The following is a 13,232-nucleotide window of genomic DNA, read 5'->3' as shown; positions in this document are numbered from 1 at the left end:
TATCACTTGCACCATTAGATCGTAGTAAAGTATAATCCGGACCGTTAAAAGGAAATGAAAGGAAATGGAGAGGAGAAGAAATGGAGAGAATCTAAATTGCAAAAAATTGTTAATTAGCCAAAATTTTCGTTTGGCCTGTGTACATGCTAGTTATACATCCGCAAGGCCATGATGATAAAAAGTTACTCCCTCCGTCCCGGATCCTTTATTTTTAACACAAAAATCAAGAAAAGAGGGAGGCAATTACTAATTGACATATGAAACAAATTGAGTGTGAATGATCAAATTGTTTATCAAATTCATTCTTGAAATAGAAATGACAACAATTGACTGAGACACCCTAAAATAGAAAAGAACAACAAATGATCGGGACAAAGGGAGTAGTATTTAAAATACCCGTTTTCAATTTTTTTGAGTTTTCTTTCTCCTTTCACAAATCAAAGTTTTTTTTTTTTTTTCATGAAAGATAGAGCTCTTATTTTCTATTTTTTTATAACAAAAATCGACTTCTTACAAAAATCGTTTCTATGTTTTTTTTTAAAAAAACCTCATTTTGTAATCCATTATAGAAATCCATATATATCGTCATCACACATCGAAAAGTCATGTCAACCGGTCTACAAAAAGAGTAAGCACAAACATGTCAATAAAACAAGAAAAATTAATCTTACAGTCACTCTGATAACTCAGTTCTCATAATTCGGTTGCATCAATTTATCGTATTATTTGTATAATTGTATATAAACTAACCTAGTTAACTTGTGCTTGTAAATAATTGTATAAAGTTTGTTTCTAACTTTCTTTTCTTTGTCTTATTTTCGTCAAATATATAATACAAGGTTTGGTGCCCGGCTTCGCTCGGGCTACCTCTATTTACCGTTAAATTTTATTTTCAATGAAATAAAATATGTTGGAGTTGTCTAACTCACACGTTTACTATTTGTAATATATTTTTCTACGGCATATCTTGTAATTATGATGAAATGTAAAATTTATTTTCAAATTATGAGACATGTTCACTACCCCGCTATTAATATTATTACTTTTACGACATTTTTTCTTATTACGTTCACTACTCCCGTGGTTACTATTGTTTCTTTTACTAATTCCTCTATTTTTTTCCTGTTAAATTCATTATTCCCGTTAATTTTATCCGACCTGTATTTAAATAAATAAAATATTTCCTTGAGTCGATTGGTTATTTAATTATTCATACTTTTTCTCATTGTTACCACTGTTACTTTCACTACATTCGTAGTTACTTTCACTACTCCCTCTATCATTATTATAACTATCACTACTCCCACATTAATACCGTTAATTTTATTAATCTCGTTACTGCTACTATTACTTTTACTACATTTAATTTAATGTATAACTCTATGATGATATTAATTAATTTCATAAGTGGTGCATGTTAATTTTAAAGAAAATCACTATATTCTTGTGTTTTCTAAATTTAATTACTTTAATTTAATGTAATTTCCATAAATATTCTTCATCAAGGCATCTTTATATTATAATTTTAACCAAAACTATATAATATTTACATTGAGATCCCTTTATCAGGTCCATCACACGGTGCTATCGATTTAAAACTATATAGTATAATTAATTTGTATAGATTTCTTTAATTACATTGAAGTCCCTTGGTTTCTGGAATTAATATATAGTACTAGTATTGGTGCCCGGCTTCGCCCGGGCTACCTCTACTTACCATTATATTTTTTTTCATTAAATACAATTACTTAAAGTTGCATAACCCATAAATTTATCATTAATATATTTTTCTATGACATATCCTAAAATTACGATGAAATAAATTTTGAGACAAATTCACTACTCCTGCTATTAATATTTTACTCTTATTAATGAAACAATAGTAATAATATTTCACTACTTGCCCGTAGTCATTGTTACTTTCACTACTCTCGCCGTAATTATTATCTGTCACTACTGCCGCATTAATATTGATAATTTTACTACTCCCGTCATAATTATTGTTACTTTCACTATCGCCGCATTAATATTGATTATTTCACTACTTCCGTTGTTGTTTCTACCACTTTCACTAATCTCGCTGATAATATTGTTATTTTAGTATTCAAATGAGTGATTACTATCATATAACTATATCCAATGTTACTACAATTCTTTTCTTTACTGACTTACTTTACTACTTAGGCATGCAATTTTAAGAAGATTATATATTTATATAAATATATTACATATATGCGTTAAATCAAATCGAAAGAATTATGTAATATTAATTATATATTATGGAATCTAACTTGAATTATTTATAACGCAATTATATTATATTTTTGTATGTTAAATAATTAACATCTCTATACATCTAATAAACTATAAAGTTTAATAAAATTGCATAGATTTTAAATTTAATATATAATTTTATGATGATAATGATTAATACCATAAGTGTGCATGTATACACTAATTAATTATTTTGACCATCTTCTAGTTTTCTATAAATATTTAGAAAAATTATCAAGCATCTTCTTTCTTTTAGTCTCCTTGAAATTGACCATCTTAATTAATTATTTTATTTTAAGGAAATTGACCATCTTAATTAATTATTTTATTTTAAGGAAATAGTCCATGTTTTACTCTCTTACAAATGTTTAGGAAAATTACCAAGTTTCTATATAATTTAATTTTAACCAAAACTATATAATATTTGCATTGAGATCCCTTAATCGGGTCATCACATGGGGCTAGTGATTTAAAACTATATAGTATAATTAATTTGTATAACTTTCCCAAACTATATAATATTTGCATTGAGATCCCTTAATCGGGTCCATCACATGGGGCTAGTGATTTAAAACTATATAGTATAATTAATTTGTATAACTTTCTTTAATTACATTAAAGTCCCTTGGTTTCTGGATTTAATATATAGTATTGATTGATTGATTTTAAGGAAATTGACCATCTTAATGAATTATTTTATTTTAAGGAAATTGACCATGTTTTAGTCTATTATAAATGTTTAGGAAAACTACCAAGCTTTTATATAATTTAATTTTAACCCTAACTATATAATATTTGCATTGAGATCCCTTAATCGGGTCCATCACACGGTGCTAGTGATTTAAAACTATATAGTATAATTAATTTGTATAACTTTCTTTAATTACATTAAAATCCCTTGGTTTCTGGATTTAATATATAGTATTGATTGATTGATTGATTGATTACAAATAAATAGTAGAGGCCGTCAGTTTGATGGGCGGTCCGGGTGCCTAACACCTTCCCTGACCGTACATTTACCCCAGAATCCGTAATCTTTGGTTCAGACGGGAATGACGGATCAGTCCCCATGGCAGGGATCAAAAGAGGTATTTTCCGTTAAAATTGTTTTTGTATGTTTTTTTTTTTATAAAACCTACTGGCGACTTCAACCTATTATTTATTTCAAAAAAGGAGATTTTTTCAGGGATCTCACAGTCATATACTACTTTCAACAGAAATAAATAAGTGTTATCACTTATTTTCACGAATTAGACACTAATATTAATACGATCAGAGATAAATGATAACATAACCGAACCACCGACTAGTGTGAATAAGTGCATGTGTCTCATTGCTTCGGTACGTAGCGATTCAAATTTGATTGCAAATGTCAACTACATTAGTTAATAGTCATAAAATATGGTGCTTCAACCCAGTTTCAAATTCTGTCATTATTAAAATCGCTCGTGTTATTCCTTTAGTACGTACTAGTTCAAATTTGATTACAAATGTCAACTAACTTAGTTGGTAACGTTATGTGAGGTGGTGCTTACGAGTCACGACCTGACAAACAGATTAGATAGTGTAATTTAGTAGACCTGACAAACAGATTAGATAGTGCCGTGTTTGTGCCTGTGTCAATTTTAAACGGGTCACTACTGCCCCACCGCACCCCTAACCCGACCCAATTACATAAACGGGTTATTTGTTTCAACCATAACCTAATCCATTTAATTTTTCTATAACCCAACGTCCCAACCCGACCTATTTAGTCATTTTAACAGGTCATTTTAATCCACTTAATCTGTTTAAACCAATAAACTGATAAAATTAAATAAGCTTTATAGCCCTATTATCCCAAAACGATGAATGGAAAATGCTTTTATAAATTGTTTAGTTGGATTATTGTTTCAACCAAAATATATTATGCCTCTTGTAAATAAATGGGTTATTCATAACGGGTTCGTGTTAAAAGTGCTCAACGCTAACCCGACCCATTATTTAAGTTTCATGTCGTGTCCGTGTCAACCCAATTACTTAAATGGGTCATAACGTCTTAACCTTAATCCACTAACTTTATGTCAGGTTTGTGTCGAATTTTCCGATCGTGTCAATGATTGGCATCTCTATTAAATTGAGTGTATTCCTTTATGGATGTATATTTGTGCTATATAATAAGTTGACGATATGCATGTTGAGTTCCAAGACTACATTATACGGAGTATCACGTAACCATTATTCATTCATTTTTGCGTAGTCCTAATTTTCAACAAAAGCAACAAATATGAGCGTTAGAGTAACTGAATCGACAATGGTGTACCCGGCCGAGGCGACTCCGAAGCAAAGCCTCTGGCTATCAAAGTTAGACATGATGATACGTCAACCTTACTCACATACTAATCTTTTGTACATATATCGTCCAAATAATAATACGAATTCTTCGACATTATTTTTTGATGTCGAAAATTTGAAGGGGGCACTTAGAAAAGCGCTAGTGCTATACTATCCCGTGGCCGGTAGACTAAAGATGAATGACAATGACAATCGATTCGAGATTGATTGTAATGAAAAGGGAGTCTTATTTATCGAAGCTGAAACAAATTCAACATTAAGTGATAATGTTAGTGATGAATTTCGTAAAGAGCTAATCGCTAAGAGCGATTACTCCAAAGGACTCTCTTCGTTTCCATTATTTATAGCACAAATTACGCGATTTAGTTGTGGTGGTGTTACCCTTTGTATGGCTACACACCACCATGTAGCCGATGGAGTTTCTCATATGCAATTTATTAATTGTTGGGCAAATTTAGCTAGAGGAGTTAAACCGGAGGTTATACCTTGCCATGATCGGTTCGGGTTTCTTGGGGCTCAAGTCCCGCCCCAAGTCAACTTCAAGCACTTGGAGTATGAACCTCCTTTGCCCCCACTACCACCAAAGAGCTTGTCAGGTTAGTTGCCCCTCATTTCCGTAGTTATTGTGTACCATGTTTATCAGTCGTTCCTTCAACCCTACTTAGACCCTAGCTCCTACATTAAAATATTAATTTATACTCCCTCCATTTTTTAATATATGACGTTTTGCTTTTTCGAGGGAAGCCTTTGACTTTAATATTTACAAAAATATATTTGGTAAAAAATTATAAAAATTATACCATTAAATTCCTTATGAAAAACTCTTTCATATGAATATACATATTTAAGCATATAATTTGAGAGATATTGAAAAGAGAAATGTGTGTATCAAAATGTGAGAAAGTCATATATAGAAAAATAGAGGGAGTATTTCTTACCCTACTTATCAAACTTAGTTCCTAATTTTGTTGTTTTATCCGTTGTTCCTGCAGCCCTCCTTTAACCTACTTAACATCACATATTTTTATTATATCCTTATATCATAATTTTATTTTGATTTAATTTCAAATGTGATTTTTGTTGAATTTTTATTTTTAGTTTTTATCACGAAAATAAATAAAATTAAAAATTATTTCAAAGTATATCGAAAGTGGTCTCTTTTTATAGAGTATGAGAAGTTGAGAATTTTGGTGTAATTCTTATTTATTTTTAATATGTAAAATTAAAATTATATAATCCCCTATTTAGGTCTCGTTTGGTCGCCCTTTCAATTCATGGGAAAATTAAAATCCCATGAATTGCAAAAATGGAAGGATGTTTGGTTGCCAAATTTTAGGCAAAATGTAGGCATTTAATTTTCTAAGGAGTTTTGAATGCCTACATAATGGGGGAATTGAATGACCTAGCCCCCCTTAGGTAGTTCACAATCCCTGTGGAATTTAACTCCCACATACGCAATCAAACGACTTTTCCGAATTCATGTGAATTTGTATACAGGAAAATAATTCACATGAATTGGAAATTCCGGTGTCAGTTAAATTCCTTGATGAACTAAACGAGGCCTTACTAAATGAATAGGCGATTCTACGTTTTTTCCCGCCTAAAATATTACTCCCTCTGTCTCAGTCAATTGTTATCTATTGTTTTTTACACAAAGACCAATGCATGTGAAACAAACTAATAAAATAAAGAAATTATTGTCCACTTGCTTACACTAGCCACTTGCTCATTATTTACCCAATAAGGAAATAGATAACAAATGAATGATACACCTCAAAATGGAAATAGATAACAATTCACCGGGACGGAGGGAGTAACTTCTATTTGGGCTTAATTTTTCCACTCTACTATGGGTCAAGTCTAACATAAAAAATGATTGCCAAAAAACATGTATAACATCCTTCTATCCTACTATTGGCTAAATCTAGAGCATATCAACTCTTGTCCAAAAAAAACGTAAAAATTGATGAGTGGGGATTCTCTGTCCCATTTGGTGTCCCAATGTGTGTGCCACTCCAATCACCTTCTAACATATCAACAAATTAATATAATTATTGCAATATTTTATTTTGCAACAAGTGATGTGTCAAAAAGTTAATGGAGTGGCACACACAGTGAGACACAAAAGTGGGACAGATGATCCTTACTGAAAATTGATTGCCAGAAAATAAGTATAAAATCCTCAATCATTGCCAAAAAATAAGTATACCTTCAATCATTGCTATAATTATCTCATTAATTCAGGATATATTAACAAAACCAAATCTGCAAGCTCATTAGACAATCATTGCTATAATTAAATCCCTTATCCCCTATTACTGAAAGAATGAGTGAATTCATAAATTTTCCCCAAAAAAACCATCTTTTTAAATAAGGAAGCTATTTATTTAATTGTTTTCACTAAACACTATACTATAATATTTTAATTAAAATAAATATAATATATAATATTAAAGTATAAAATATTAAATCTTTTATTGATGCTATTATTTAAGAATGATTTGACTCATACTTTGTGTTAACAAAATTCAAAATCGTTTTGATTACTTTCATGACAAAAAAATTTAGATAATTTATAAAATTGGAATTATCAGCTCTGTGGTATAAAAAATACTTTAAAAAAAATATAATTCAGCACATACTCAATTCTCTTTGATTAATTTTCAGTTTTAATTTTTTTTCCCAAAACAAAATACAATAACAAGAAAAATGAACAATTAATGAGTACCACTATTATTTTACAGTTTAATTTTACTCAATTTTCTTGAATAATTTTACAGTTCAATTTTTTGTTTCCATATCAAAATATAATAATGACGTGAAATATTAAAAATTAATGAGTTTTTAGTTTAGCATTATTAAATAATACAAAATAAAAACTTTATAAATACCGCGCATTGCGCCAGATCTAAACTAGTTTAAAATGAAAAAACAAAGTAAAGTCTGGGAAAATTTAGCATCCCCATGTTTCCTTGCCACGTGTAGTGTTTTAAGTAGCTATGCAATTTAATTTACATGTACTTTTTTGTGTAGTGATGGTCCAAATTTACGTTTCAAAAGGAGGTTTGAGTGTTCCACACAGGAACTCTTGGAACGCATGATGGGCGACTAGGGCTACGTTTTTTATTTTGTTTACTTTTATTTTTTATTTATCATTTTGTCCTTATTCAAGCCCTAGAACTAGTTAGACCTACTTATAAACGTAGTCAAGAGCGATGTATATTGTACGCGATTCTTTGATACTCATGTTAAATATACTCTTTCCGTTCCATTTATTTGCGAGGGTTGTTATCTACATTCCCCCTCCAATATAAGACGGTCGATTTTTATAAGATAATTATTTCTTTAATAGTAATAGATGAATGAATTGCATTTTATAAGATCTATTGTATTCTTGACCAGGTGAAACACTCGCAGTCGCAACAACAGAATACCTCAGACTTTCTGAAGAACAGATCAAAACCTTAAAATGTGCATCAATTTCTACAATCAGCAACAAAATAAGCACATTTAAAGTAATTGCTGCTCATGTGTGGCGCAGTACATGCAAAGCTCGTGGATTAGCAGATGATCAAGACGTTAAATTATATTTACATACAGATGGACGGTCGAGATTAAAAGATCCATCATTACCTCAAGGGTATTTTGGGAATGTATTATATTTCGCATGTTGTGTTGCAAAAGCGGGTGAGTTGATCCACAATCCACTATTTTATACCATCAGTAAAATTGACGAGGCAATTAAAAAAATGGGTAATTCTGAGTATTTAAGATCGGCTGTTGATTATTTGGAATTACAATCTGATCTAACGGCTCTTATTCGTGGTGCTCATTATGTGACGTGTCCGAATCTTCAGATTAATAATTGGGGTAGGTTGAATTTTTTTGGTGCGGATTTCGGGTGGGGTAAACCGGATTCAATCGGGCATGGTGAGATTAAATGTGAAGGGCAGTCCAAGATAATATCAAACCTAAGTAAGGATAATAGTACATATGTTGGCATTAGATTATTTGCACCTCATATGGAACTCTTTCGAAAATGTTTTTATGATTTTCCAAAAATGATTAAGACAAACTCATGTAAGCTTTGAGGTTGTTTGAAAGTCGTTGATTGTTACTGTATTTTCTTAGTAAATTGTATTTGGTTTATGTATTAAGAGTATTGAATAAATGTTTTTTTTCCATCTATTTACTCTTTGGCAACTCATCTGGGTGTTTTTTTTTTTTTTTTTGGCAGCTGTAAAAGAAGATGTACCTAACTAAACATAGCCTTACACGCAAGGCCATGTGCTACATTATTAAACGATCTAGGAATATAACTAATAGCTAAACAATGAAAGAAAGGAAAGTAAGACTTTATGTCAGCCAGTATCGCCTGTAGTTGATGGTGGGGACGCTCAACGCCTGCCAATTGACTAACAAGGCAAAAACAATCAGTCGAAACCTGCAAGTGGCGAATTCCTTATCCTGTGCCCACCGAAGAACCAAACGTACACCCAGCCCTTCTGCTTGTGAAGCGGACTCGGCTTTAATCCTTTTTTCAGCTGTCATAATATGTTCTCCAGTTGCAGACAAAGTGACCCAGCCAACTCCCGCAATGTCCTTCCCTTTCCAACCCGCTTCAACCATCACCCGAACATAATCACAATGTCTAATCTCACCTACAAGACAGATAGGTTTACTCTCTCGAATCCATAAATGACTCTCCATCTGCGACGAGGTGATAGTGGCACCACCCATATCAATTACCTTTTGAGTCCCTTCAATAACCTGATCAGCCGTTCCCACAATTTGTGTCAATAAATTATAAAACATAGCGGGATGGAACTCCATTTCTTGAAACAGAACCCGGTTTCGAATACTCCATAGACACCATAACATAGCCAAAAACCGGACTAGTCTTTTTCCGCCGCCTCCATTTTCGTCAAATATGTAATCCAGCTAATAATCCATTGTTCAATACTCAGATATGAATCCATACTAGTGCGAATCCTAATCTCCGAGCTAGCCCACAACCGACGGGACACAGGACAGTTCCGAAACAGGTGTTCCATTGTTTCCATGGCGAGAACATCCATCTTACACAACTTGCACTTTGGGTCGAGAACAATATTCCTTTTCAAAAAATTATAACCCACTGACAAAGTATCCGTTAGAATTCGCCATAAAAGAATTTTCCAAGATTGTGGTCCAGGAAAACCCCACAAAGTCTTCTTACAAAAGTTACGCGCATCCTCTGAAATCCTCACCTTATCCTTATGTGTTCCTTTTCGGTCCATATATTCCGCAAAAATAACCCCATAACCACTCTTCACACTATAATGTCCATCCTGAGAATGCAGCCAATAAACATCATCCTTTGTCCGTGTCTCGCAAATAGGCTTTGCTAAAATACTCGTAGCAAACTCTTCCTCAAAAAATTGATGTACAAACTCATCATTCCAAATAACATCACCCCCGTGATGACTCCGTGTTGTAAGTTCATGAACCCTTAAATTTCTCAAATCCACGACTCCAAACCCAGAAGATTTTGCTTAGGTTCCGGATACTCACCCTCTACCCATCTACTTGTCCAGACATTGATTTTCGACCCTATTCCCGGCTTCCATCCCATATGTTGCCGCAAAAAGTGCATCCCATCTGGGTGTTTTAATTACCTATAAGTTGGCAATAGTATATTCCCTCCTATTCCGAATAACCCTCTTTATTTAAGGGAGGAATGGAAATTAAGGAAACTAAATTAAACTAGTTTTTGAACCCGTGCCAACACGGGTTATCATCAAAAATCGCATTTTAAAACTAAATAAATTATTGTAATGTAATTGTTTTCATTAAAATTTATAAAAGGAAATGTTATTTGCTACACACATATTAGAAAATCTCACACACTTCTTCCGACTTTGGTCTCTCATTCAGTAAGGATCCTCTGTCCCACTATTGTGTCTCATTGTGTATGTCACTCCACTTACCTTTTGACACATCACTTGTTGCAAAATAAAATATTGCAATAATTATGTTAATTTGTTGATGTGTTAAAAGGTGATTGGAGTGACACACACATTGGGACACTAAATGGGACAGAAGATCCCCACTCCCTCTCATTTGTTACACAAATGACAAAATAAGAAAGGAAGAAAAAAAAACTTAATCATCACCCTCCTTAACCCTGACCATCCCTCCCCGCCCCCTCCCTAACCCCCCAACATCTCGTCCTCCCACGCCTCAACCCCGACCAAACTTTCCTCCCATTCACAAACCATCATCCTACACCCACCGCAACATCTATCCTCCCTTTGAATCTGCCGCCACACGCGCCCACCCCATGCGACATGCTACTTTTTCACCACCCTTCCCCGCGAGTTCAACGACCACCTACAACCATCATAACTACTCTCAAAGTCTATGTAATAATATATTTCTGATCAATAGTAGAATTTTATTGCATCGGTGAGAAGTAAAGTATATATCTTTAATGATAGAAATGGGCAAATACACAAAGTGGATAAAGTAGGGTCTTAGTGTATTATTTTTTTAAAAATTACTAAATATGCTTTAATAGTATATATATGGTTTCGTAAACTAAATTATGCGTTAATAGGGTGTGTTAATAACTCGCCATTTTTTCTCCCCTAATCATTGACCTAAAAATGATCCGATCAGAATAACCTGACTCGCTTGACCCAAAAATGACCCGACTGACATACTCGAACGCGATCTAAAACCCGAAAGAATTTACTTGACCCGAACTAACCCGTTTGCCAGGTCTATGCCTAATCCACTTATTCCAAAAGTGTTGTCTTCTTTCTAAAATTAGGAAAAAAATGTTAGCGTCCAATATGGCCCATAGATAGTTAGCTAACTATTATCTCCAACACAATAAAGTTCATCTACTTTTTTAAATCCACCCAATATAGAAGAAGAGAAAATAAATTTGAATGGAGAGATTAGTATGATGAGTATTACCCTATGTTAAATGTCATTTGCTTTTATGTACTTCACCCACTATTGTTAATTAAGATTATTATCTTTTTTTTTCTATTAATTTAATTTTGAAAAGTTATAAAATTAACTTACAAATTGGCGTTTGAACTTGTTTCTTTGAGTTCGTAAATCACAATTTGTAAAGCATTTATTCGTCTGCAAACAAATTTCATCTAATATGAACGATTGAGCTTGAAGAGTTCAATCCAAAAAAAAAACATGAAACGTCAATTAACTCTTATCTAGATAGGATAATCACGATAATATGTTAGCAACATTTTTCGTTTATCCACCAAACGATAATCTAATGTGGTCAGGTCCTATTAAACTTAATATAGACCGTTTAAGAACTCAATATCATATAAGATTATGCTCTTATATATTTCAAGAGGTATTCGAATAAAGTGCAATACAAAAAAAATGCTTTGGGAAACCAACTAATTTTAAACAATACTGTATTAATTATCTGGTTATATGGGTACGTCTCATGATAATTTTTTTAAGACAGTTTCATTTGATAATCCGACTATGGTTTATTGTTATACGGAGTATTACAATCTATTTCGTTCTCACAACATTAGAAATTGTTTCATAAAATTTTCTTACCTTCATACGGAGTATTAGTTTGTAATATTACCAAATACCAAATAATGTATTCTATCGTATTTGTCTATTTGATCAAATGTTATCTTACAATTTTTTTTAATAGGTGCACTTTGCAAGCTAACCAAATAATCTATTGCTTAGTGGATATACTCGTTACAAAATTAGGTGACAAAAAGTCTAGAAGCATTAAAACAGGAACATTGATTCTTTATTTTCCAAGAAAACTAAATAATTGAGCAAGAATTACGGGAAATTTTGCTAAAACTTGCCATAAATATAATTGATTTACTGCTCAAATTTAGAGAAAAAAAAGCAACACGAATTTTGAAATATAGTGGTCAAAACCTAATTGAACGTCGTTTCCATTTTTACGCAAGGATGGTCAGATCATTTCATGATCTTTTGAAATCTTTGATTTGGCAGCCATACATAATAAGATGACACGTGGCCCTTTCATTGTAATTTTGACATGTGGCAAGCGGTTTCGGCTTTAATATAATACTAGTTTTGGAACCCGTGCACTGCACGGGTGGTAACAGAAAGTATTTATTATAAAGTAAAAACTTATGTAATTTTTTATTTAGAAAATATTAAATTTTTGAAAATTTTATTTGTCTACCCACCACTTTTAATAAGTTTATGTTGCTTAATTTTAATCGAAATACTCTGCTTTTTTCTTTTTTTTCTCGACGTTTTAACATATGAGAGGTGAAATGTTGTAAAAGTGGATATAAAATTATTATATAATTTTTTAACGTGTTTATTTACGCAATATACATTTAATTTAACTCATTGTTGTATGTTTTTTTTAGGATTAATTGATAGGAATACTCCGAACTATGAGTATGCTGCTCAAAATACTCCAAACTTTATTTTAACTACCAATATAACGAACTAATGCCCTCTTTCGCTTTGAATAGATAGGTTGTTTCGTTAACTTATTGTAGCAGGTCATTCTTTTTTTTGTACCCATTTTTTTTTCATTTATGAGTCTTCATCTTCTTCCTTATGAGTCTTCATCTTCTTTCTTTACCCCT

General features: G+C 32.2%; 1 protein-coding gene across 1 annotated transcript; it reads left to right on the top strand.

The window, feature by feature from the left end:
- Nucleotides 1-4,540: 4,540 nt before the first annotated feature.
- Nucleotides 4,541-8,699, top strand: LOC141648607 (anthranilate N-benzoyltransferase protein 2-like). Its single transcript, XM_074457335.1, has 2 exons — nt 4,541-5,204; nt 8,011-8,699. The coding sequence occupies exons 1-2, from the start codon at nt 4,541-4,543 to the stop codon at nt 8,697-8,699; spliced, it is 1,353 nt and encodes a 450-aa protein (XP_074313436.1).
- The last annotated feature ends 4,533 nt before the right edge of the window (nt 8,700-13,232 follow it).

The sequence above is a fragment of the Silene latifolia genome, chromosome 3 (genome assembly GCF_048544455.1).
Source record: "Silene latifolia isolate original U9 population chromosome 3, ASM4854445v1, whole genome shotgun sequence".
In the NCBI taxonomy this organism is placed as follows: domain Eukaryota; kingdom Viridiplantae; phylum Streptophyta; class Magnoliopsida; order Caryophyllales; family Caryophyllaceae; genus Silene; species Silene latifolia.
This window is presented reverse-complemented; position numbering and strand designations above follow the sequence as displayed.

What these genes read in the sequence shown, in the direction of transcription:
- LOC141648607 (XM_074457335.1), top strand. Translation starts at nt 4,541, where the DNA reads ATGAGCGTTAGAGTAACTGAATCGACAATGGTGTACCCGGCCGAGGCG. An exon ending in ACCACCAAAGAGCTTGTCAG is followed by an intron (nt 5,205 to 8,010) that starts GTTAGTTGCCCC and finishes ATTCTTGACCAG; the next exon opens with GTGAAACACTCGCAGTCGCA.